The sequence below is a fragment of the Boleophthalmus pectinirostris genome, unplaced genomic scaffold (genome assembly GCF_026225935.1).
Source record: "Boleophthalmus pectinirostris isolate CB_2022bp ecotype Guang Dong unplaced genomic scaffold, ASM2622593v1 HiC_scaffold_2, whole genome shotgun sequence".
Classification (NCBI taxonomy): Eukaryota; Metazoa; Chordata; class Actinopteri; order Gobiiformes; family Gobiidae; genus Boleophthalmus; species Boleophthalmus pectinirostris.
In genome coordinates, this window is record NW_026571152.1 from 36,299,172 (window position 1) to 36,326,725 (window position 27,554).

Consider the following 27,554-nt stretch of genomic DNA (forward strand, 5'->3'; position numbering starts at 1 on the left):
CGTAAAGTGCGGAGGACACAAATGTGGTTCCGGTGTGACTTTCAAAATAAAAGACTTAAAGGGCCCGGTTTAAGAGTTTAAGATCAATTTCCATGGCTGTTTTAGACTTAGACAAACTTTACTGATCCACAAGGGAAATTTCACACATCATCATCAATATATTATACTAATAAATAGTAAAAAATAGAAATGGTACTACTACTACTACTACTACTACTACTACTGCTACTACTACTACTACTACTACTACTACTACTACTAATAATAATAATAGTTCTCCAACAGGCTCCTACAGCTCTGCTCAAACAGTGAGAGATACAGGACTGCATTCATACTATAATACTCCCTACAACTGTACAACAACTCACCCTTATATAACAGATAATGCTCCCTACAACTGTAAAACAACTAATAGATAATACTCCCTATAACTGAAAAACAATTCACCCTTATGTAACAGATAATACTACCTACAACTGTACAACAACTCGTTCTTATGTAACAGATAATACTCCCTACAACTGTACAACAACTCACCTTATGTAGCAGATAATACTCCCTACAACTGTACAACAACTCAGCCTTATGTAACAGATAATACTCCCTACAACTGTACAACAACTCACACTTATGTAACAGATAATACTCCCTACAACTGTACAACAACTCACCTTTATGTAACAGATCATACTCCCTACAACTGTACAACTCTCCCTTATGTAACAGATAATACTCCCTACAACTGTACAACAACTCACTCTTATGTAACAGATAATACTCCCTACAACTGTACAACAACTCAGCCTTATGTAACAGATAATACTCCCTACAACTGTACAACAATTCACCCTTATGTAACAGATCATACTCCCTACAACTGTACAACAACTCACCCTTATGTAACAGATAATACTCCCTACAACTGTACAACAACTCACCCTTATGTAACAGACAATACTCCCTACAACTGTACAACAACTCACACTTACGTAACAGATAACCCTATATCATTTCCTTTGTGGATCAATAAGGTTTGTCTGAGTCTAAGTCTAAGTTTAATACATCTAAATAAGTAACCAAAAAAGTAAGTAAATAAATAAAGTGTATTTATATAGCTCTTTTCACAGACATCGGTCACAAAATGCTTCACATACAAAAGATAAAAATCAGTCTTAGCAGCTCTAAACCTAAGGCAGCAGTAATGCTTTTTCAAAGAGGAACGTTTTTAGTTCCTTTTTAAAAGCATCTACACTATTTAAAGAGAGTAAAAAGAAAAAGCAAGAGACAGGTCTCAAGTAAGGCATAATTATATAAATGTATATGTACAAGTGCTGCTTAGACTGCTGCCCCCGTGACCCAGCCCCGGGTAAGTGGAAGGAAATGTACGGATGAATATATGTACAAGTAAAAATAAAATAGAAAATTAAGTAAATAAAAATTCCATTCTGATCATTCTGTTTAAATGTTGTTTCCTCATCACAAACATACAGTACATGGAGTTTTGTTTCATTCATGCATGCTTACCACAAAAATGCAGTTCTTCTCTCAAACACAAAACATTCTGTGTCAGGAAGTGCTCCATTGCGTCTTTAAACTCCACACACCTTCACGAGAATCATTTGCATACTTCGAACCTGGAATTGCCAGTCTCTACTGAACTAAAGATAAAAGGTAGAAGTTAACTTGAAAACTACTGCTTCATGACATCACAAGGTAGAATTGAGCATTTTGAACTTTGGACTTGTAGATAGACTATTAATGCAGGATAAAAACACAACTCCAGGTATGTTTTTTGAGGAGGTAACAACATTATAACATGTAGAAAGCTCACTAGAGTCAATTTTGTGTAATTATATTCCCTTTAATTGGCGCATTCATCTGTTTATTTATTTATTATTATTCTTTTGTCTACAAATAAAATTCCCAGAGCTGAATATTGTTTTGAAAAGTTGAGAATTGTGCTTCCGATTTGAGTCCGTTTCCTGCAGCTATGAAAACAATCGCTGATTAATGAATAACGTTTCACTCCTGATGACAGAGCGCTGTTATTAAAGAAAACCTCTTGACTGGAAATGTAATAAAAACTAACTCTACTGAAAATACAGACTTTAATAGTGTACAATCCTCCCAGAGCCATACCCTCACTTATCCCGGCTCTCATTGGATGTATTTGTCGCATTTAAGAGTTATAAGAAATGTGAGTACTACACTGGTAAACGAGGTAGCTGCATTTACATTTTATCTTTTCATCCACAGCATAGCGCATTACTTGTTGCTATGTGCAGTCTGTAAAGCCAAATGCGTAATTTTGACTTTTATCTCGTGGCAAATCGACGTTGTACTTTGATCTACTACTGTACGTGAACGCAGCATTTGTCTCCCATCAAGCACTGCGCTATAGGCTCAGAAATCAGGTGGATGGTGCAAGGTTCAGGAGAGGAGAAAAGCGGGGATGACTCAAGATCTTATTATACTTCCATGGGATAAATAACGTGTTTTTGGTTCATATTTTAGCTTTTAATCTAAATAAATTAAAATTATCTGACCAATGCCATAAACGTCGCTGACACAGACAGGTAGGCTGCTCTAAAACATGTTTACTCACTGCTTATTAATGATGTTTAATGATGCTGTTGCCAGTGTTATGTTGTAATAAACATTTGTGCAGCATTAGTATGTTTTCTTGATTAATTTCTGTTTGTCCACCCTCTGATAAAAGGGAACTATCAGTGTAAACTATCAGGACATGTAAATCCTAAATGGAAATGTGAAACCTGTTTCAGTCAAATCAGATATTCTAAGCATCTGGACAAGTTTGTACTTCAAATTCACAAATAATAAACAAAAATTACCCACTGGACTTTTTTTTTTTTTTTTTTTCCTAATTACAAGTTCCTGGATCAATTTTTTTTCTAAGATATGCTTCTGTTTTTGTCAAGACCAAACAAATGCTCAATATATCTGTAAGATCATCCCCAGAGAAACCAGCTGTACCTGTTTTTTAATTACCAAATCATTCATGCGGAATATGAAATCTGACATTCCTCTGTGTAGAGCTTATTCCTATTACAATGAGAATAGAAACCAAAACTCCAGAGCCCCAGCTTCACAAAGAATCCAGCCATTTGTTTATGCTCCTAAGGACTCAGAAAACAAATTCAGTTTGAACTGAGGGTCATTTTTAAAATAACTCTGAATGGTTTTAACATTTTATATACAGTCTATATACATGATAATAATAACTGTTTAATAAATTGTACAGAATGTCTCATCGCATCGATGATGTTATGAAGCTGTGCTGTGAGCTGTCGGCCAATCAGCAAGTCAAAAATACAGTGAAGGGCTCTGGAAAGGGGGCAGCAGCAGCAGGTGGACTGGCCTTTGCAGGAGGGCTGGTCGGGGGTCCTCTTGGCATTGCAGTCGGTGAGTATGTAATCTGTTATACGGTTACTCTTTTAGTTTTGCTTCTAAGGCCCATTGCTTGTTGTGCTGTTTCTAAAAATACTGCGTTGTTGTGATAGGTGGCGCTGTGGGGGGTCTTTTGGGATGTTGGATGACCAGTGGACAGTTCAAGCCTTTGCCTCAGATTATCATGGAGCTGAGCCCTCAGCAGCAGCAGAAACTCTATGATGATATCATGGCTATTCTTGGAGAAATTCATTGGACAGAGTTGGCACAGTTAACAGCGCTGGTGATGGGGAACACAAATCTGAAGCATCAAGTTACTGCTGCTCTTCTTGGATACGTCACAAAGGAGCTGCAGGCCGAAGTGCACTATGTGGACTAATCCGAACCAAAGAACAGCCAAGAGAACGTTCACAAACATGACAAGAGAACCAAATTATGACAGACTTTACAAACTGTCTTTGAAATGATGTATTTAAATGGAAATACTTAAAATTAAATGTTATTTTATAATATCTACAGACACATTTTATGGCTGTCATTCTTGTGTATAAAATGCAATCTGGTAAAGAAATGTGCATTTAATTTTCTCCAGTGTCTAAGTGTTTATTCATCTGTATAGCATGCTATTATACGCTTACTGGAAATGTCAAATGCATTTGGGCCTACTACAAGTATGTCTTGATTGTTTAACAAACAAAAAACACAAATCATGTAAATCTCTGCCTTGTGTGTGTATTATTTGCTGTAGGTCTGTAGAAAAGTGGATTTTTTGGTGTAAGGTGTATTAATACAGGGTGTATTAATTAATGCAGAGAAATCACAAGATGAGAAAAAATGTAGAAGAAAGTAGCCAAAATGGTTTGAAATAGCTCTTTAATGATACATTTAAACGCTCACCCAGCCTTTCAGTTACTTAAAAACCTACGTTTAAGAAGAGGGGTAAAAATAGATTATCCCACAACCACAGTGTCATCATCAGGGTATTCATAGTAAGGAACCTCAAGATTAAGAGGAGCAGGTCCTTTTCGGATTCTTCCAGACGCGTCGTAATGAGAGCCATGGCACGGACAGTAGTACCCTCCAAAGTCTCCGGCGTTGGCGATGGGCACACAGCCCAAGTGGGTGCACACGCCAAGAACAATCACCCACCGAGGGTTTGAGGCTCGGTCCTTGTCATGCTCAGGGTCACGCAGCTCTGCCAGGTTTACAGCAGCTTCTGCAGCGATCTCCTTATCTGTTCTGTGACGAACAAACAGAGGCTTCCCTCTCCATTTGAAGGTCATGTTTTTACCCTCAGGGATGTCGGTCAACTTGATCTCAATTTTAGACAAGGCCAAAACATCAGCTGAAGCGCTCATAGACGACACAAACTGGGAGACCACGGTTTTGGCAGAATACAGACCGACCACAGTGGTGGCTCCGGTGAGGACGTAAGAGAAGGTTCTTCTAGATTCACTGCTGCCCTGGGACGGCTTGCTTGGATCTTGAACATCAGGCCGACGGTAGTCTGAGAAATCAGGGATCTTGAGGTCTGTGTGGGCCAGCCGGATTCCTACACCTGTGAACCATTTATGCAAAGATTTGAGAGTTGACACTTACATTCTGTGTAGATAAAATAATCAATAGTCGCGGATTCAATCATTAGCACAGCTGTGATTAAAACAGATGCATTAAAATGTGTCTTAGAAGACTTTAAAGCGGACTTTATAAATTGATCTTAATAGGAAGCGTTAATGAAGTTATCTCATGAAGTGTTTTTAAAGATCCCAGAGTTAAACTCAGGCTTCTCTCAGCGTTAGCATTTAGCTGTTAGCACAATAACACGTCCTTACCCGCCAGACCCGCGTCCTTTGCTCCAAATGTCAACTTTTTAAGACCATTTTTTACTGCCTGCGTGTGCGGAGGAAGCGACCCGTAACGAGCGGCTCTGGACAACATTTTTGCCCAAATAAGATGTACAAAACCCCACTAAAGGGGACACGACCTTGCGTGCTCAGACCGTGCGGAGTGTTTCAGCGCTGTGAGCGGAAGCGGCTCCTCCTCTTTGTCCGGGGCTCTACAAAAATGTCCTGCTCGTATTTTCCAAACAGAACAGCACCAGTCTCCGGGTCACTGTCCAGAATGATAAAGAATACTCCACTATAAACAGACATACACATATCACAGAGTCCAGCTCGTCATGTGACACGCGTGAAACCCAAATACGTATTTTATTGTGTAATTTTCTTACAGGCATATTTACGGGCAGCTTTAAGTCTGCGGCTCCACGTGATGTAAACAAGGGTCCTTATGACAGAAATGAAGGCGAGCTGCAAAATGGTAACCTGAGATTTAAATATAAAACAACATGAAAATACCAAAAAGAAAACTTTTTCTTCTTATCATTTTTGCTTATGTAGCATTTTCACTTTATGCTGCATACAACGTGTTCTTTAGTACCAAAGCAATATCCCGTGTTCACCGAGTGGTAAACAAAGACAACGCACCGCTCGGTATTTTGTTATTATATTTATCTCAGAAACATTTTTATTATTATGTATGATGTGATATAATATAATATGTAAAATGTTAATATTCGTACAGATGGCGTTAGAGATGGGGGAGCGGCCCCGGTCATTGCGGATGAGTGGAATCCGTGGGAGAATGAACAGGTGGACTACAACTCAGCTCTGAACAAAAAGAGAGAGGCCTTCAAACAATATCTGGACAAAAACAAGATCAACAAAAATAAACCTAAGAGACACAAGGTGCAAATCTGGGGGAAAGCTGCTATAGGTGCGTGATTTTAATATGAATCAGTCAGTATCATTTTATTTAGCAGTGATGTGCATCTGAATTGAGAGGACATAATTGTATTTTCAGTGTTGGGGAGTAACAGATTACATGTACCGGAGTTACGTAATCAGAGTACAAATTATGAGTAACTGTATTCAGTTACAGTTACTGTTTCAGTGAGTAGTAATTGGATTACAGTTACTTTGTTGAAATAAATGGATTACACAGCAGGATTTTCCTGTTTTCACATTTTGGGCTAAACCAGGACTAAAACCAGGTCTAAACCAGGACTAAACCAGATCTTAAAACAGGTCTAAGCCAGGATTAAACCAGGTCTAAACCGGGGCTAAAACCAGGACTAAAACCAGGTCTAAATCAGGACTAAACCAGGACTAAAACCAGGTCTAAACCAGGACTAAAAAACAGGACTAAATCATGCTGCGTGGACGTGTTTTCTCCTTTTCTATCAATAATATTTTTGATTTAGTTGAGTAAAGGCTGGGCTTTTTTATTGTCTTTTATCAGACAAAACTTCTTATGTGAAGATTTCCTCATCTTTGCTTCTCTACAGCAAATCAAGTAATCCAAAGTATTCAGATTATGTTACTCACTTTAAGAAATTTAATGGATTCCGTTACAAACTACATTTTGGTGTATGTAATCTGTAATCTGTAGGGGCATACATTTTAGTAACCTTGCCAACACTGTGTATTTTATATTTATTAGCTAATAATACAGTATATTTTATTAGCTAATGCTATCATATAACTTACTAATAATGTGGTTGTTAATATATTATGTGTGATCTGCCTGTAGGACTTTACCTTTGGGAGCATATTTTAGAAGGACCGCTCAACCCTACAGACAAAATAGCTCAATGGAGAGAAGGGGAACTGCAGTGTGGAAAAGTGGATTACAGGTAAGAAATAGAGCAATGAAATGTATGTGTAATCCGAAAGAAAAATTCAATTTTGTCAACTGGACAAAAGTTGTTTCAGAGGAGATGTTACACAGCTTTTCCAAGTTCTGGGCCTCAACTCAATTAGACTTTATTGATCCACAAAGGAAATGACTTGGACACAGTAGCTCACACATCATATTACATTACAATAACACAGAATCTTTTACACTGTAATATAAAAAAAAAAATGTAATAAACTTCTAAATAAGTAGCAAGAAAAATAGTAAGAGAATGGTATCAATACAGTAAGACATAAATTATATAAATGTATGTACAGCAAGTAAAAAGCAAATATCGTATTATAAATACATTAAACACTGTTATATACAAGAGGATTTCTCTTTTCCTCGCTTCCTTCTCGATTCTGCAGGAAATGGGTGAGGAAATCCCACCCACAGAAGGGACACAAGAAGGAGAGAGGATATAAACTCTTCAGTGAGACCAATGAAGTTTGATTATTTTATGGTAGCTGCTCCTGAAGCCTTCCTCAGGTTTACTCCTTCCTTTCATGGTTTTCGTTGGGACAGCACTTAATATGACACATTTGATTGACAGCTGAAAAATGGAGGATCGAGGAGAGGAATCAAGAAGAAGGAAGCGAGGAAAGAGAACTGAGATGCAGCCCTGGTCAAATTGTCGGTGCACACTGGACACTTATATCTGCCTTTCTGACAAAATACAGTATGTTTGTTAGTTTCAGTGTAGTTGGCTCCTCACTTCAGGCAAATATAAGGCAGTGTCTACCGAGAATTTGATCAGAACTGAAGAAGTAGCATTGATGAGCTGTGAAACGTCTCCACTCAAACAAGTTTTGTCCAGTTGACAGAATTTTTCTTCTGCTGTAGAGCACTGAAATATTGCTTATGAAATTGCTTAAAGGTTCATTGTGTACGTTTTTTGGTCTGTCAAATGCTTGTGGAGAGGCGACCCCGCTCACAGTCAGAATGCCTGTTTTTCTAGGTATTTTGAGCTATAAAACCACCTGTAATTGAATACATGTGAAGTCGAGCTGTTTAATGTCATACTGTGGAACATTCCAGACAGAGTACTGACATATTCATTGAAACAAGCAGGTGATGGACCATCAACTAAAAAGTTACACCTTTAATAATTTACTTCTTGTGATGTTTTTTCTCCTCTAGTTTCTACACTGGACCTGCTGTAGTCCAGGGTCACGTCCCGTTGGATATGAACAGCGTGGTTTTGGTTCTGAACGGCCGTGAACAACAAAAAGTCTCGTACTCCACACGGTGGTTAGAGCACGTCCAGGCTCTGGTCCACTCCCGCACTGTGTCTCATGCAGCTGTGGTCCTGCTGGGGAACGAGCAGTGCAACAATGACTGGATAGCCCCGTATTTGAAGAGAAATGGAGGCTTCATCGATCTCCTGTTTGTGGTGTATGACAGCCCCTGGGTGAACGACAAGGACGTCTTCCAGTGGCCCCTTGGTGTTGCAACGTAGGTCACATTTAAGCAGGACTCAGTGGTGGAAGAAGTACTCAGTTGTGTTACTTAAGTAGAAGTACAGATAAAAAAATACTCAAGTAAAATTATCACATGAAAGTCAAAATATTAAAGTACCTGTTTTAAAGGTGCACTTTGTAACTTTTTTGGCGGAGGGTCTGCCACCTGCTTGTCTCCATGGAGGTATTACTGTTTTGTCTTGGTTATTCCACAGTATGGAAATAAACTTGGTAATCACAATGGAGACAGGTTAATGGTCAGATCTATGGAGAAGCAAGCCTGCACATGGTAAGAGTTTATGTTTTTTAAAGTTTTTTTGAACTATAAAAACAGCTGAAATTGAACAAATGCAAGGGAGGTATGTTTAATGCCCTTACTGTGGAACACTCCAGGCAAAAAATCTCCATGGAGACAAACAGGTAGTGGACCCTCTATCTTAGAAGTTACATAGTGCACTTGAATGTTATTAAAGAGTAAAAGTATTTCACACGGATTTTTTAGGTCAGATAAGGCTTTAAATGTATCTGATTTTTAATAGACATTTTTTCTGAATATTGTTCAATAGAAACAGTTGAATTGAATAATTTTTTCCCCTTTGTAGCTGGTTTTCCTAGCTGTTTTCCTAGCTGATTTGTATATTTTTTTTGCTCAGATTGTGAACGTGTTAAAAATAAACCCTCCGCCTTTTCAGCAGGTCTCAGAGAATAATAAAAAATACTTTTACTTTTCAGTCCTGTTCAAAAATGTAGTGAAGTAAAAGTAAAAAGTTTCCATTTAATTCCATTCCATTTAAATTGTACTTAAGTAAAGATACCTACAATTTTTATTTAAGTACAACTTACAGTAATGCATTCTAAAACACAATGCAATATGTAATTAAAGTTTTCTTTTTCTAGATACAGGCAATTTCCTTTGGTTAGACCGAACGCCCAGCTGATCACTTCAAACAGACCGTACAGCTGCAATTTCTTAGGAACTGTTTACAAAAATTCCTCCAGAGAAACCCTTCTGCAGGTTCTGTCTGAGTCTGGCTTGGACAAAGAATGCATTACCTCTGCCCGTGAAAAGTAAGTTGTTTTTAATTATCTCTAAATGCTCGTCTGTGTGAAGTGAAAGGATCTACACTACCGGTCAAAAGTTTTAGAACACCGTGCTTTTTCTAGTTTTTTATGGTTTACTGTTGACCAAAATGTATTCTAAACTTTTGATTCATGAAAGTGTCCACCTTTGGCAGATATAACAGCTGAACACACTCGTAGCTCGTTCTTTTTACAATAGAAATCAAATATTCTTCTTAAAGTTCTTCCCAAGTCTGTTGCAGAAGTTTCCATAAATGTGTGGCACTTGTAGGTTGCTTCACTCTTCTGTCCAGTTCACCCCAATCCAGCTCGATGGGGTTTAAGTCTGGAGACTGTGCTGGACACTCCAGGTTTTCAAGCTTTACCAGCTTGGACTTGTGTTTTGTATCTTTTATCTTTTTTACCTCTGTCTGTTCAGTTCTTACCTTTGTACCATTTCAAGCTCTTAATTGGACTCGCACGACTTGAACTGCAATAAATAACTGGAAAAATTAGCGTGTTCTAAAACGTTTGACTGGTACTGTATATTCACTGTTTTCTGATTTATGTTATAATGTCATTTTCTCATCTCAAACAGACCTGGAGTTGTGTTTTGTTTTATTCACACATGTTTAACACACAAACCCTGCATATTTAGGCTGAGTTCTTCTCAAACAGAAAACACTCCACTATGTTTTTAAACCCCATACACCTTCACTAGAATCATTTGGATAATTTCAGCACTGGGACTGCCAATCTTTACTGAACTAAAGGAGCTGTTAAGTTGACAACTGCCACTTCATGACATCACAAGTTGGAACAGAGCATTCTGAGTTTTGGTAATGTAGACAGACTAATAATAAAGGGTTAGTCAAAAAAATCCAATCCAATCCAACTTTATTTGTATAGCACATTTTATAAACAATACAGTTTCCAAAGTGCTTTACATAGCAGTATAAAACATTTTACTTAAAAAAAAAACAAAAAAACAAACAAACAGCAAAACTATGTTCCAACCATGAGGAAATTAATAGAATCAATAAATAAAACAATAATAATAAAATCAATACATAAGAGCAGTACTAAATAAATAAATGCAAAAAAAGTATTAATAAAAAAACTAAATAAAACAATTAAATAAACAAAGTAAAATAAAATAAACTAATAAAAAATAATTTAATAGAATTTAATAATTAAAATAATAATTAAATAATAATAATAAAAAAGAAATAAAATAAAATAATGAAAGACACAGAGGACCACACAACTCACATGGTATTAAAAGCCAAATAATAAATAAATAAAAGTGTGTCTTAAGATGAGACTTAAAAAGAAAATGAAACAAAACACAACTCCACGTCTGTTTTTGATGAGATAACAACATTATAACATGGCTTAAAGCTCACAAGAGTACATTTTGCGTAATATAGGACCTTTTTAAATGTTTGTTTTTGTTTTTTGTATACATCAGGTGGCTCCCTCAGGAAACTTCAGACAGTCTGCGGCGGTACCAGACGGCGCTTGCCCAAAGTGAGCTCACCCTCTGCCCGGTAGGATTCAATACTGAGTGCTACCGTATCTACGAGGCCTGCTCTTACGGCTCGGTGCCAGTGGTAGAAGACGTCCAGACCCCAGGGACATGTGCGGCCGGGTCCACCTCTCCCCTGCGTCTCCTCAAAGCTGCCGGGGCTCCATTTATATTCATCAGCGACTGGAAGGAGCTGCCCGCCATCTTGGAACGGGAGAGAGGGATGAGTCAGGAGCAGAAGGTGGATCGCAGGAGGAGGCTGCTGGAGTGGTACGCCAGCTTTCGTCAGCAGATGAAAGAAAGGTTCACGGAGGTCATAGAGGACACTTTCTTTAAAAACGCCTGACGTCTTTAGTTTTCAGTATTATTATAGAGTCTTAAAGGTGATTTCTGTAAGTTTTCTTGGTGGAGGGTCTGTTGGTTTGTCTGGAATGTTTCACAGTATGGCATTAAACCTTTCTATCTTCGTGGAGACCAAACCAGACCAAGTTACAGGTCAGATCAGTCAGAATGCCTGTTTTTCTAGTTTTTTGTTTTTTTGTTGTTGTTTTTTTAATGTAAGATAGAGCTGTTTAATGCCATACTGTGGAACTTTGCAGGCAGATCAATCACATCTCCACAGAAACAAGGAGGTGACAGACCCCCAACCAAAAAGTTACACGATGTACTTTTAATCTGTGCTAAGTGGAGATCTGTGACTATTTTTTTGGTCTTAGTAGTGTGATGTATTTTTTATGAAATTACAGTTTTATGTTGTAAAGGTGATATTTGGCCTTAGTTTCTGGACTTAATCAGTTGTTTAGCAGATGTTTTATAGAGTGTACTGTTTACAGTGGTGGAATGTTAAGTTAAACTGCCTTTGCATTATTCTGATTAATTAACTGCAGCATAGTTCAATGATAAAGAAATGATCAATTACATGCACCACCAGTCAAAAGTTTGGACTCGCCTTCTCATTCAGTGTTTATTTTCTATTAGGGATGTAACAGTAACCGTATAATAAGAGTAACCGTGATATTGTATCGTCAAAGTTCCCACAATAATATCATGGACCATCACAATATATTAAATTACAAGTCTGTTTGCTTAAATGAAGAGTTATGGTGCAACAATAGCAGCAAAGACAGAGGGAACTACAAAGACCAAGGGTGTCAAACATTTTAAATAAGTAATGTCTTTGTAGTCTATCTGTAGCTGGCGGGCAGCTCTAATACATATTTGATATGATCTCGCTAGCCAAATATAATTATATCGCCGGCCAAATTTGGCCCCCGGGCCTGAGTTTGACATGTCTGACATAGACCATGATCTTTTGCTTCATTTCAGTGTAGATTATAAGAAGAAATAACAGTTCTAAGCACTGTTAAGTCTTAGTTCTTTGGATTATGTTTTGTCAAGGCATTTTAAGAGGAAAAAGTAGAATATTAACAGTTTTGTTCATAGTCTCCACAAAATATCACAATAAATATCGTACCATGAGATGTATATTGTGAAAATATCGTACCGAGAGATTTGGATTTTGTTCTTATTTTGTTATTTATTTATTGTACAATGAGGTTCATACCTTGACAATATCGTATCGTGAGACTTGGATATCGTTACACCCCTATTTTCTATGTTTACTACTTTTGACATTTTATATACAAACAAAAAACATCAAATGTAGGTAATGATGTAGCAAAGAAATACAAAGTTTAAAAAAAAAAAATCCTCAAATTAGCCACTTTATCAAAGATGAGAAGGTGAGTCCAAACTTTTGACTTTTTTGGTATTGTACATTAGAGAATTATTGTGGCTCTGCGTTTAAAAAACATTATTTATGTGTTATATATTTGTGGTTTCATGCCATAAAGAACCATTTACATATTCTACATTTATTATAACCACTGGAGTCTGGGCTTATTTTAGTATGTCAGAAAACTTTCAATGTTCTGTATTTTGGTATTTTTCTAAACCAAGTTGGATATGAAAAAGTGTACTGGATCCTCTGAGTGTAAAACTTGGTGAGGTGTTTCTCCCTTTTCAGGTATAATACAACCAGATCTACATCTGTGGTTTCAAATGTGTTTCATGTTAAAGAGGTTTAAACCAGAGTGTTGTGATGATGTTTTTGGTGAAAAGCGTAAGACTAAGTGAATGTCGGTGATGTGACATGTTGCCTTTTTGGTAATTACATTTCAAATATATTTAAACGTATTTATTTTTGTGCTTTGGTGCATGGGTGTTTTAAGAGGTGCAATGAAAATAAAATATGGTAAAAAACAAAAAAGGAAAAAAAAAAGTGCGTGTATTCCAGTAGATGGCGCTGCAAACACATGAACGTAAATGACAAGTTTCACTCCGTTTCATTACTAATTTACATCAGTGAAATTTTAACTTTAAAACCTTTCATTACTGTTTAATGAATGAGGTACATTAAATATCTGATTTAAATATTTAGATTTGATTATCTGAAAACAAAAAATTAGAATGTGCTTCAGAGATAGACCTACTTAGACTTAGACAAGCTTTATTGATCCACAAGGGAAATTATTTGGACATGGTAGCTCACACATAACAATATAATACAATAACAAAATAAAAATATAAATGGTAATAATAAATTCTAAATAAGTAGCAAAAAAATAGCAAGAGACAGGTGTCAAATAAGGCATAATTATATAAAATGTATATGTACAAGTTAAAATAAAACAAAAAAATAAGTAATAAAAAATCAAGAGGTCATAAACTACTACTATTAATACTTTGCACATATTTAATTGATTTTAGTCTCTTTATAGGGTGACCAGACGTCCCTTTTACCAGGTACAGTCCCATTTTTGAGCCTAGATTTATCCAAAACCATTGATTTGTCCAAGTTTTATACAAGAAATGTCCCAGGTGTCCCTATTTTTGACCAATTTGAACCCTGCCAACAGTAAAGAGAGGCTTAAATTGGAATTTGTTCAGGTAAAATGCAAAAAAAGCTGCTTAAAAATGGCCAAAACTCAAAAACATGTTAGTCGTGAATGGAGTGCATAACAGTTTTTCTTAATTACGCACGCGTTTAAGCACTCCAAACTGAAGATGTCAGAGTTTTTGATATTGAAAATGTGGTCATACTACTCTTAAAATCTAAAAAAGTTGCTTGTGTGTCCCTCTCCAGCACCTATATGTGTGTGTATGCGTGCTGTGTGTGCGCTCGTGTTGTGTGTGTGTTGTGTGAAGGAATCAGATCCCTCCCTGTCCTTCCTCTCAGGCTGTGCTCCAGCTGCTCTGCTGCAGTCGGCCTGCCCTGTCTGCCTCTGCCGCCTGCTGCTGCCGCTGGAGAGTTGGGGAGAAACCGTCGAGGGAGAGGAACCGGGGGGAAGTGCGCGTCCCAAACTGGAAACGACGCCAACCCGAGTCTTCTTGGAACTGAGCCTTCGCTTCCCCTTCGCAGCTCTTGCACAGCTCCCCGCGCCGCGCCGGAGACCCCCAAACTTGGGATAGTGTTCTTGTCCTGGTCGGTGCTCGCTTGCAGCGCTCGGACAGGCTGCTCCCTCCGCTCATTCGCCCTGTTGGAACACGGATCCGGCGAAGCAGAGAGGACAATGAAGGACTAAACGCTCCCGTGGCCTGCCAGAAGCTCGTTTTTAAAAGTGCTGCTGACTGCTCATTTGACTCGCCTTAATTTTTTTGCTGGCGTTTTTCTCCGGCTGCTCAGTGGGATGCGACTGCTGCTGTAGGAAGCCGCTTGTTGACAAACAGTTTTTGCAAGTTTTCAGCAAGCAACATCCCGACGCGCAGGGAAAATGTCCACGCCGAGGTTCAAAAAGGATAAGGAGATTATCGCGGACTATGAAAGTCAAGTGAAAGGTAAGAGATTCTTGTGTAAACTGCTCGGGATTTGCTTGTAAATGGCTAATTGGGAACAAGATAGTGCATCCTTGCTACCTGCATGAGTCATAGCGGGGACGCATGCAGGGTTCACACGAACAAATGCAGTAAAAAAACTACCACCCGCAGATTTACGCTCAGCAAACCAAGCACGAAGCAACAACATTCACGTTTGTCAAGGAAAATCTTACGCTTTCCCATTGCCACGTTTATGTCAGGAGGTAAAATGAGCTTCAATTAGCATCAGTGAAACGTGTTTGTCCATTTTAGTTCATACCTTTTTATAAACCTGTAACCTACAAGACAACAATCGGGGAAAAGTCAGGAGATATTCGCTTTAGATCTCTATTGACTATTGATTTCTCATCGTTTAAACAGATTGTCACGGATAGTTTTACCCTTTTTAGTGCCAACTGTGCCACGATGGAGTTACAGGTTGATGCAATACTTTGATACCGCGTTTCCCACGGCATTACTTTGCGGTTTATTTAAGAAAATGCGCAGGTTCAGACAGCGCACCTTTGCAGAAAGTAAAACAGCTCCTGAGTTGAGAGACCAGAATTTCCAAACCACAAACTGGGGCATTCTTGGTTTTGTGGTGGTTGGTGATAATAAAATTGTGAAACGAGTGCGTAATTAAGGCGAATTGTTCTGCACTCTGCACATTCATGACTAAACATGAGTCAGTATAGTCTCATTTTCTTTGTGTTTTGGTCATTTTTAAGCAGATTTTCTGTGTTTTATCAAAGCAAATGTCAATTTATGCCTCTTTTTACTGTTGCCAAGTATTATATTTGTCCAAAATAGGGAAACTTGGGACATTTCTTGTATAAAACTGGGACAATTCACGACTAATATGAAGCAGTATAGTCACATTTTCTTTGTGTTTTGGTCAATTTTAAGCAGCTTTTCTGTGTTTTACCAAAGCAAGTGTCAATTTATGCCTCTCTTTACTGTAAGCAAGTATGAAAATGTCTCCAAAATAGGGACACATGGGACATTTCTTGTATAAAACTGGGACAAATCACTGGTTTTGACAAATCTGTTGGGACAGGGGACATAGGGCTCAACACTGGGACCTTTCTGTATTTTGCCAAAACAAATTTCAATTTATGCCTCTTTTTACTGTCGGGGAGTATTAAATCGGTCCAAAATGGGGACACCTGGGACATTTTTTGTATAAAACTAGGACAATTCACGACTAATATGAGGCAGTATAGTCACAATTTTTGTGTGTTTTGGTCATTTTTAAGCAGATTTTCTGTATTTTACCAAAACAAAAGTCAATATATGTCTCTTTTTTAATGTAGGCAAGTATTAAATGTGTCCAAAATAGGGACACCTTGGACATTTCATATGTAAAACTTGGACAAATCACTGGTTTTGCATAAATCTGCTGGGGCAGGACATGCAGGGCTCAAAACTGGGACTTTTGTGTATTTTACCAAAACAAATGTCAGTTCATGCCTCTTTTTACTGCAGGCAAGTATTAAATATGTCCAAAATGGGGACACCTGGAACAATTCTTGAGTAAAACTGGGACAATTCACTACTAATATGAGGCAGTATAGTCAAATTTTCTTTGTGTTTTGGTCAATTTTAAGCAGATTTTCTGTATTTTACCAAAACAAATGTCAATATATGCCTCTTTTTACTGTTAGCAAGTATTAAATGTGTCTAAAATTGGGACACTTGGGGCATTTCTTGTACAAAACTTGGACAAATCAGTGGTTTTGGATAAATCTACTGGGACAGGGGACACAGGGCTCAAAACTTGGACTTTTGTGTATTTTACCAGAAATAAATGCCAATTTTTGCCTCTTTTTACTGTCTATGAGTATAAAATCGGTCCAAAATAGGGACACCTGGGACAATTCTTGTGTAAAACTTGGACAAATCGGTGGTTTGGGGTAAATCTGCTGGGACAGGGGACACAGGGCTCAAAGCTGGGACTGTCCCTTGGAAATAATCATGTCTGGTCTGGTCACTTTACTCTAGAGTACTTGAAGGCTTGTCAGAATTAAAACACGTCTCATAATGAATTCTAAGTCAGTCTTGTTTCAGTTCCACGCAGTCACGGTGGTCCCACGCACACACGCACGCACTGGAAGCGTAGCCCTGTGACTATGATTTGGATGCGTGCAGTCACAGTTGTAATGGCTCCCTAAATTGTCATGTCTTCCTCCTTCAAGCTTGACTGTGCAGGTCGTTTCCCCAGACAGAGAGCCAGCAGTCCCAGGCTTCAGAATAACCATGGAGATTTGGCCCACATCCAAGCAGCAGTGATTCCTACTAGGGATTTAACAATATCCAAGTTTTTCGGTTCGATATTTTCACATTTTCTGCGTTTCATGTGATCACAACATTTTATAGGCGAGTCATATTGTTCAGATGCAGATTTTTGTTGTACTACAATGAGTTCTTGAGTCTTGTCGATCATCTGCTTGTCTCTACTTTGCCCGAGATGTTCCACAGTATGGCTTTAAACAATTATATCTTGCATTTGAAGTAAATGGTAATTAGAGCGCTCACTGGATCACCGCTGAAGTAAAATAATAAGAGATCGGGTGCTCTTCGGAGATCCTAAGCGGGCAAATGTACGGAAGCCGAGAGGGGTCACAACAAACGCAAATGCCACAACAAATACAAATGCGACAACACAAGAAAAAGCCACAACAAACCAAAAAAGCCACAACGGAAATGACCGCGGGATTCTATTTTAATGCAAAAGCCGCAACAAATACAAACCCCACAACACAAATGCAAATGCCACAACACATTATAAAGCCACAACGGAAGTGACCGTGGGACCAATCAAGCGGCAAGTGAAGAAGAAGAACTACAACGAATAATGAAAAAACAATAAATTACTTTTACTTACGTTTCCAACTTCTCCGTTCCTTTACTTTTCACGTTGTAGTTCTTCTTCTTCACTTGTGGCTTGATCAGTCCGTCGGAAAATAGAGTCCCGCGGTCACTTCCTTTGTGGCTTTTTAATGTGTTGTGGCTTTTTAATGTGTTGCGGCATTTGCGTTTGTTGTGACCCCTCTCGGCTTCTGTACAAATGACTTACTGGATGAAAAAAGGAGATCCGAGACGCTCCGATATGCCCCCGATATCATGTTCCCTGATCCCAGTTCCCAGTCGAAATGCATTGGGCATTTGACATGAAATAAAATCAGAGCAAAGCATACTGAAGTGCCTCGGATCTCTTTTTTTTCATCCAGTATATCTTGCATTTATTCAATTATAGGACTTCTTATTTCTCAAAACTACCACAAACACATGCGTTATTACTGTAAGCGGGCCCACTTCTCCAGAGATCTGACCTGTAACTTGGCATGGCAATGTAGAATGCTTAATTCCATGGAGATAGTTAAATTAAATGCCATACTGTGGAAGATTCTCAGAAAAAAACACTAATATCTACATGGATTTTTGTTGTAATACAGTGAGTTCTTGAGTCTAGTCATCTGTCAGTATCAGTAAGTGTTATATGTAGAGAGTTTTTTAATAAAGTTTATTTTTTCTCGAACATTTACGAGGACCTTCGACACAACAAAATCCACGCTTTGTGAACTAAGCCCTGATGAAGACCAGTCATGGGCAAAACATGTTGATTTTGGCCATTTAAATAAAGGTCTTTTTAACTATACTTTTCCTTGTGCAACTTAATTTTTTGGAGCACCTGGATTTTGTTGTGTCCAAAGTTTTGATCCTTTTTCCAAGAGGCACCTGATTGGAACAAACAAACATCAGCGAACAGCCACATTTTAGTCTTACTTTATCTACAAGGACCTTTTTTGGTGAAAAGTAATCCAGATGTCCAGATATATCAGAATTAAGGCGAAATCTGCGCAGCCTATTGTCTTTAAAATTAAGCTCGTGCCAGATAAGGGTCATTCATGTTTAATCTGATTCATTTCAAGCCAAATCATTGTCTACGATTTCCTTTAATGACAAAAAGAAATAACTCCCAAATGCTGACTCTGTGCAATTCATTTCCGCTAATCCACCACTGCCAGCATTGCTTCCCTGTCAGATTTAGACATGTGGGTGCAGGAGCGCTATAGAAATGATCAGTTTATATATTTATGAATGTACCGTTTGGATATTTCAGAGTGCAGTATAAGGTAATCTCTGGGAAAAACTGTCTCCTGCCCCTTATCTTAGAGTATGTCATCAAGAATCTGAAATCTCGAATCTGAAAACCAACAATATGCGTCTCACGGTCCGATATTTATTACAATTATTGTTTTGCAGAGGCTAATAAAATAATAAAATAGTGAATATACTACTTTTTCCTTTTTAAAAAATGCCTTTGCAAGCCTTTGGTTCTCTTATCAACTAAAGATTTTAAATATCATGATATTGTATCGCCAAAGTTCTCCCAGTAATATCGTGGACCATCACAATATACTATATTACAAGTGTCTTTGCGTAAATTAAGTGTTATGGTGCAGAAAAAGACAGAGGGAACTACATAGACCATGATCCTTTGCTCCATTTCAGTGTAGACTACAAGAAGAAATAACAGTTCTAAGCATTTTTAAGTCTTTGGGTTAACTCTTGTCAAGGCAGTTTTGTTTGTTAGCCTCTACAACATATCGCAATAAATATCGTACCGTGAGATGTATATCCTATAAAATATCGTACCGGGAGATTTTGGATATTGTTACATCCCTAATCGTGAGCTTTCCCCCGATATCGCAAAAAATAACGTACCGTGAGATTCATACCGTAACAATATCTTATCGTTAGACTTGGATATAGTTACACCCTTAGATTTAAAAGTGCTTATTAAGTTATTTAACTGAAAACAGAGCAAACGATCATGGTCTATGTCAGGGGTGTCAAACTCATTTTGGTCTGGGGGCCGTATCCAACCTACTTTGATCCCAAAGGGGCCAGATCAGAAAACTCATGGCATATAAACCCCCAAAAATAACAATAAGTTCAAATATTTGTGCAGAGAAACACAAACCTATTACAGAAATCTTTTTTAATTGGTGAACTCTTTCTTATTATAATATAATAATATTATGAACAACCTGAAACTTTAAGAAAAGTTCAATTTCAACACAATGTTTTAACATGAACTTGTTTGCAAATAGGAATACGTCAATTTTTCTTGGAAAATCCTGCACTCGGCTCCACTTTTCTCATTTTGACATTTTGCTGATGAGGGTGTCACGATCAACAGTCAAAACGATCGTCCTTTAAGAGCGTTTGGAAAGAGACAAGTCTTCATTTGTGCTGCTCTGGTGGGAGGAGCCACGTACAGAGACGCTGGAGACGCTGCTGTGATAAACACCACAGAAAATTACCAATATTTTAGTAGAAAATCACCCAAGGGCCACATTGAAGGTCTTGGAGGGCCGGATCTGGCCCCCGGGCCTTATGTTTGACACCTGTGGTCTATGTAGTTCCATCTGTTTGAATTTAAGCATCGAGGCTTGAGATTCGATAAATTGTGAGACTTTTGACGATATGACGTGTGAATATTCCTGTTATTGTTATGTTGTTATTTCTTAGCACCCTGGAACACCGTCTATAATACTCCCTATCCAGCTTCAAATCCCGGGGAAAGTCTGGAGGGGGTGCGTGGGGGTTGGGGCGCTGTGGAGAGGGCAGTGCTCCTTGGGGAATTAAAAGATTGCATGTGTCTGAACACCACAAGCCCTCATTTGCAAAGAATGTCCGGCAGCCTTTCTTCTCCGGTGGCGATGACTCAGAGCTTTTAGCCTGTAATAGAGCATGATACACAAGGATGCTGAACAAGAGATGACGAAGCTGCTTCCATTTGTCACACAAACCCCTCTGGGCCAGTAACAACAACCTGATGCTGGGAGTTTGTCTGCTGATTGGACGCTGCTTAATCAGTGCTTCCTCATGGGGTTAATTAAAGGTGCACTGTGTGACTTTTTTGGTGTAGGGTCTGTTAAATGCTTTTCTTCATTGAAATGTTATTATTTTGTCTGGGATGTTCCACAGTATGGCATTAAACAAATATATCTTGCATTTATTCAATTATAGGAGTTTGTATTTCTTAAAACTACCACAAAGACATGCATTCTGACCATGAGCAGGCCCACTTCTCCACAGATCTGACCTGTAACTTCGCCTGGTGATGTGGAATGCTAGTCTCCATGGAGATTGTTCTGCAGTATGACATTTAATTTAACTTTCTCAAAAAACAAAACAAAAACAATAACATCTACTAGGGGTGTGCAACAGTATTGAAATATCGATATATCATATTGTTTAATGTGATGATACAGTATCGATATCATGGGCTGCTGTATCGATATATCGGCAAGAGTATTTTTTTGGTATGTTTTACTAATTATTTTATTACAGAGCTACAGTTTTGTTGCTTGTTTAGAGGAAGGAAACTCGTTTATGTGACACATTTGACATTTTCACTGTTTTGACGATAAAAATTTTGTTTCATATTAACTTTGCACAAGAAGTGGTTTAACAAAGACTTTTAGTGTCACAGCCAGGATTTAACCTTTATTTTTTTTATTAAACTCTATCGAATCAATTTGAAATATATTGTATTGAATCAAAAGTGCACTGTATCGAGGTATGTATCGTATCAGCAACTTCTTAATAATACTCAGTCCAAACATGTATGTGGAGTCAAACAGGTGGTGGACTCTCTACCAGAAAAGTTACGCAGTGCATCTTTAAGGCCGATGCTGTTCTCACACAGGTGGTTCAGTCTGTCTGTATGTGTTGTGGATGTTTCAGAGTGTTCTTCACATGGGAGTGAATCATTTGCCTAAAATACTGTGCTGGGTCATTTTGCATTGCAAATACACCAAGGTTCTCCACCTTGTTTAAATACACACACAACTTTGTGCTCGGTCCTTTTTACTTCGACTTGAGGTTTGTGTGAAGAGGCTTCAGTACAGCACAGTCACTGCAGTACTTCAAATTAGGACTAAAAAACAACTTTTTTCATTAGCATTTTATACGAGTTAGAGAGAGTGACATCTTGGTTTCATATTGTTACTGGATTTTCACTGTGTTGTTTTTGTTTTTTATCCACCTTATTCCGCCTTGCCCACTTTTGTCTCTAAATGCTCCTAAATCATGCTTTTTTGGGGGGGGGGGGACATTTTGCATCTAAAATATTTCATAAAGTCAGTTCATTTGTGTTATAGGGTTGGGCGGTAATACGATATTACTGTATCTTGCGGTATCAAAAAGTAGCAACAGTATCAGTTTCATGACCGTCATAAAAAAATCTGCAGCGCATAAGGACCTAATATAATTTATTGATGCCTAAATTTGTTTGCTCAGCACAGGTCAATGCGTGTTTGTATTTTCCATTTAATCCTATCACGATTTAAAACTAATAGTGTCTATAATATTTCTTTTAACTGCGTGGGGAGATGACGTTGGATTAGTTTTGTTCCGTTGTCATGTGACGCTCATAAGAGAGACCAAAACAAGTTCGGCTGCAAGCGAGTTGGTCCCAAAAAAATAATAATATTAATTTTAAATAATATTTTTTTTTTTTTTTGTTTCCAGCATTTTGGCTTTACAGAAACGAAACTTAAAACCACATGGTTCACTTGCATAAATTATAAAGTGCTGATAAAAACAGCTCACTCCTTGTTCTGCTGATGCGGTTCAGTTTGTGTCAGACTAAAGGATATGACTCAGCAGATTATAAGTGTTCTTCCTGTGACGTAGGATGTGCTGCTGATGGTGAGTCTGTTCTGTGCGTGTATCGCGTTGGAGATGGTTCATGTGAAACTGTTCAGAGATTATAAATCTGCAGGTCTTATGCATATATAGCATAGTGTATGACCTGCAGCGTACAGAGTTGCATCTTCGTAGCTTACCAAAGTCATACTAAAACATTTTGGTAATGCGGTGGTAATACCCTCTACCGCAGTAAAATCCTGAGAAGGTTTAACGTATCAAAATTTGGATACCGCCCAGCTCTATTGTGTAAAATGTTCAGTTTTCATGTGCACCAACAAGTCGCACTGCACTGATTCTCTGGAGGCTTTAAAACGGCTTTGGAGTCCATATTGAACATATTTGCTGTCAAGATTGGCAGCCCCATACAAAATAATACAATCCAAATCATGATGGCAGCGCCCAGGGTAACTTCTGGAATGAGCTGTGAATATATTTACCATGTTGTCGTGCGCTTTGGCTGTTTTAAATTTACTTTTAGTAGTTTTTTTTCTTGACTTGATAGAGTGCAACGTGACTTCAGTTTAATATCCACATCCTGATCACGCACAGCTCCCATCACATCTACAAAGTGTTTCTGTGCAGAAGTGAAATGAGAGCCACGAGAGTTTAAAGTGATAACGAGTGGAATCACATCTGCAGCAGAACAGCTCCAGGCTCAGTCTGTGAAACACACACTCGCACACACACAAACACACACACTTACACACACTCAGGCTCGACAATTAGAACAATGAGCAGCCACAAGGACAAACAAATCAGATTCGGCTGCGTTAAAAATGTCCATCACATCAGATCTATTCTTTTCCTGTAGTGTTGCCCAAAACATTCAGAATTAACTTTATTGTTTGCACCATTTTTGTTAATTTTCTCGTAGAAACAAAAAGCCTGAATTAAAAGGAAGCTGCAGCATGGGGGTTTAATTCTGCTTGCTGCTGAATCCGCCACTTTTTTGGAAAAACAACAACAATAAAGAGGAATGTGTTTGACAGTGGAATTTTATGGAGCTCATTGGTTTCAGTCCATTAAAGCCAGTTGTGAGTTCAGCTTGTGTTGCGTTGCCAGATTCTGCGCTCTGGCGGAACGGAGAGGAGCAGGAGTCTTCTTGGGTAAAGTTGGTTTAGTGTCGTTCTGCAGAGCTCAGGGTCACGACTCCGATGGCAGAATCCTGGAGCTCTCCGCAGGGGTCCTGGCTCTCCGCCTTTGAAACAAAACCCTCAAACTGACAACTTGACCTGTTCTTTCAACGATTTTAAAGGGTCAATGCTACACTATTTTCAGATTTATGTTATAATGTTGTTTCCTCATCGCAAACAGACCTGGAGCTGTGTTTTATTAGTCTGTAGGGATGTAACAGTAACCAAAATATCGCGATATCGTATCATCAGAAGTCTCACAATACATCAAACTATAAGTTCCTTTGCTTAAATGCATTGTTTTTTAGTAGGAACAGCGAGTAAGCATCGGGAACTACATATCCCATGATTCATTTCAGTGCAGACAACATGAAGAAATATGTTTTTACTTGAATTCTTGAGAATCTGACAGTAATAATTCGCACCAAAATCTTGTCAAGGTATTTTAAAAGCAAAAAAGTGTCCTATCGAGAATTATATTTGCCACTCCAAAATATCGCAATAAATATACCGAGATATTTGGATAGCCTTAAATCTACCATTAGTCTGTCTACATCTCCAAACCTCAAAATGTAGTTGTAGTTTTCAAGCTAATAGCTCATTTTAGTTTTATAGTTCAGGAGAAATTGGCGATTCCAGGTCTGAAATTATCCAAATGATTCAACTGAAGGTGTATAGAGTTTAAAAACATTGTGTATTTCTTAGTTTGCAAGAAGAACTCAGCCTAAATATGCATGAGAATGAAACAAAACGCAGCTCCAGGTATGTTTACGATGAGGAAATGACATTATAACACGTCTTAAAGCTCACAAGAGTCAATTTTGCGTAATATCCTCCTGGGACCTGAAGAAAAAAAGTGTATTGCAATATATATTTTTTGTGATTTTCTTTCTATTTGGAGGTAAATGAACACCTCATTTTATTTTGACTTATAATTTTATAACATGTCCTCTGTAATGAACACAACTTTTCTGATGACCAACATCTCTGACAAGCTTCTACAGATGCCTCAAAAAGTTTTTAGACTCCCTGATGACTCCCTTAAAGTTTTTAGAGTTTTAATTTCTTTCTTTTTTTTTTTTTTCTAATCATAGTGAAGAGACAAACTAAGTCCTTTTGAGTTCATTTTGTATCCTGATAGGACCCTATAATCCCCAGCCCTTTTTAGGCAGAGGAACCTTGTCCCCTCATTAAGAGTCTATCTCAAAACACTTAAAAGATCGACTGGTTAACTCACCGTCCACTATAAAGGACACAAATGAATGGACCGGGTCTCAGGAGGATATATGACCTTTAAGGCTGGCGGCGAATGGTTGTAATTACAAATCATCTTTCCATTTCTGCTTCAAAATACAAATGTTACCGTCTCATCAACCCGGCCTCAGTCCAGATGTCACACACATGTACATCTGGCTCATGCGCAGCTAAACCATCTTTTTGGATTTACTTAATTTATTTTATTCTTTGATGTTAAAGGTGCACTGCGTAACATTTGTAGTGGAGTGTCTGCCATCTGCTTGTCCCCATGGAGATGTTATTGCTTTGCCTAGATGCTCCGTGGTATAACTTTAAACATCTGGTGTTTATTCATTACGGGTGTTTCTATTGCACAAAAATACAGTAATTCTTTCTGTGAATAGGGACGACTTTCCACAGATCTGACCTGTAATGTAGCATAGTGCTGTAAGATGTTTGTTTACCTCGTGGTTGATAGGTTTAATGCCATACTGTGGAACATTCTAGACAAAGCAATAACATTTCCACGGAGATGAGAAGATGGTGGAACCTCCACGAGAAATGTAACGCAATACACCTTTTAAATGTGCATTGTGTAACTTTTTTGGTGGAGGTGTCTAGAATATTTCACAGTATGACTTTAAACCTTTTGTATCTCCATGGAGACCAAACCAGGCCAAGTTACAGATCAGATCTGTGGAGAGGCGACCATGCTCACAGTCAGAATCTCTGTTTTTCTAGGTATTTTTGTGCTATAAAACTACCTGTAATTGAATAAATTTAAGGTAGAGCTGTTTAATGCCATACTGTGGAACATTCTAGACAAAGCAATAACATTTCCACGGAGATGAGAAGATGGCGGACCCTCCACGAGAAATGTAACACCGTGCATCCTTAAATGTGCATTCTGTAACTTTTGTGGTGTTGCTTTGTCTAGAATGTTTCACAGTATGGCTTTAAACCTTTCTATCTCCATGGAGACCAAACCAGACCAAGTTAGATGTCAAATCTGTGGAGAGGCGACCATGCTCACAGTCAGAATCTCTGTTTTTCTAGATATTTTTGGCTATAAAAACACCTGTAATTGAATAAATTTAAGGTAGAGCTGTTTAATGCCATACTGTGGAACATTCTAGACAAAGCAATAACATTTCCACGGAGATTAGAAGATGGCGGACCCTCCACGAAAAATGTAACACCGTGCATCTTTAAATGTGCATTCTGTAACTTTTCTGGTGGAGAATGTGTTGCTGTGTTTAGAATGTTTCACAGTATGGCTTTAAACCTTTTGTATCTCCATGGAGACCAAACCAGGCCAAGTTAGATGTCAATCTGTGGAGAGGCGACGATGCTCACAGTCAGAATCTCTGTTTTTCTAGATATTTTTGGCTATAAAAACACCTGTAATTGAATAAATTTAAGGTAGAGCTGTTTAATGTCACACTGAGGAACATTCTAGACAGAGCATTGACGTATCTATAGAAACAAGCAGGTAACGGACCCTCCATTAGTAATGTTACACAGTACGCTTTTAATCATCCGCCTTGAATATTCTCTCCCAATTTATTTTTCATCACAGCCTCGTACAGCTCCACTTTAGCGTTTTATTTTCAAACCTAATTGCCGATTATTCCTGCGCAGATCACTCGACAATCAGCCGTCAGCCTCGTATCCTCACTTCACCTCCGTCTGTGGGAGGAGCCAGTGCTTTGGTCTGTCAGTGTAACCAGGGAGCGCGTGACAACTGTGTGACTTAACAGCAGGTGGGAGCTACAGCACCGCTCCTGTCTCACTCTGTGTACTTCAGACGTATACATATATATAAGCCTGTCCTGATTATTACTATATTGACCTTACTGTTTTGTTTTTGTCATGACCTATGCCGGTGTGAGATGCCGCTAGAGTAAAGTGACCCCCCCTATAGGATTTTGACTCCCCTTACTTTTATCTTTACTTATCTGATCATTATTTCTCATGTCATTTACTTTTATTATATATTGCTACATATTCACTTTCTTTTAAGATATTTTAAGGAATGTTTTGATGGATAACGACTTGGTATTCTGTGTAAATGCAACGTAAATTGTTAAAATTGCATATACATAGCAATCTTGTCACTTTTTATATTTTATTTTACATTGTTATGGTTTTTAGTTTTCTATGTTCAGGGAATCCTTAATCATAATGTCAATTTAGGCAACGGTTTGTAAGGATAACGACCTTGAATTTAGTCATGTTGTGTTATTAAATCTGTTCATATCCCTTATTTAACTACTCAATTGATCACCTGTCTATTTTAACAAGATTCCAAATCATTACACATCACTTTGATTACCTAACTAATTAATAACTACTTATCTCATTTTCAGTCAAATAAATGTTTAAACAACTTTCTAATTTTTAACATTCAAA

The 27,554-nt window shown here is 38.1% G+C and overlaps 4 protein-coding genes across 9 annotated transcripts in view; 3 read left to right on the forward strand and 1 right to left on the reverse strand.

The window, feature by feature from the left end:
• Positions 1–2,408: 2,408 nt before the first annotated feature.
• On the forward strand, positions 2,409–4,124 carry zgc:112052 (protein C19orf12 homolog). Its single transcript, XM_020926065.2, has 3 exons — positions 2,409–2,576; positions 3,263–3,423; positions 3,522–4,124. The coding sequence occupies exons 2-3, from the start codon at positions 3,264–3,266 to the stop codon at positions 3,785–3,787; spliced, it is 426 nt and encodes a 141-aa protein (XP_020781724.1). The 5' UTR covers positions 2,409–2,576; position 3,263; the 3' UTR covers positions 3,788–4,124.
• A 140-nt stretch (positions 4,125–4,264) lies between these two features.
• Positions 4,265–5,449, reverse strand: LOC110161331 (cytochrome b-c1 complex subunit Rieske, mitochondrial-like). The gene is made up of 2 exons (XM_020926062.2): positions 5,241–5,449; positions 4,265–4,966 (listed from the first exon to the last, which is right to left on the reverse strand). The coding sequence occupies exons 1-2, from the start codon at positions 5,344–5,346 to the stop codon at positions 4,359–4,361; spliced, it is 714 nt and encodes a 237-aa protein (XP_020781721.1). The 5' UTR covers positions 5,347–5,449; the 3' UTR covers positions 4,265–4,358.
• A 243-nt stretch (positions 5,450–5,692) lies between these two features.
• On the forward strand, positions 5,693–13,241 carry rxylt1 (ribitol xylosyltransferase 1). Its single transcript, XM_020926064.2, has 6 exons — positions 5,693–5,900; positions 5,992–6,183; positions 7,000–7,102; positions 8,287–8,601; positions 9,504–9,674; positions 11,137–13,241. The coding sequence occupies exons 1-6, from the start codon at positions 5,756–5,758 to the stop codon at positions 11,537–11,539; spliced, it is 1,329 nt and encodes a 442-aa protein (XP_020781723.2). The 5' UTR covers positions 5,693–5,755; the 3' UTR covers positions 11,540–13,241.
• Positions 13,242–14,431: 1,190 nt separating this feature from the next.
• srgap1a (SLIT-ROBO Rho GTPase activating protein 1a) overlaps positions 14,432–27,554 on the forward strand; it is a 203,057-nt gene continuing 189,934 nt past the window's right edge. For all 6 annotated transcript variants that reach the window (XM_055155343.1, XM_020926055.2, XM_055155345.1 and 3 more), the window contains exon 1: positions 14,432–15,030. In XM_055155343.1, the coding sequence (XP_055011318.1) occupies positions 14,967–15,030 (64 nt within the window). In that variant the 5' untranslated portion in view covers positions 14,432–14,966. The remainder of the gene's footprint in view (positions 15,031–27,554) is intronic.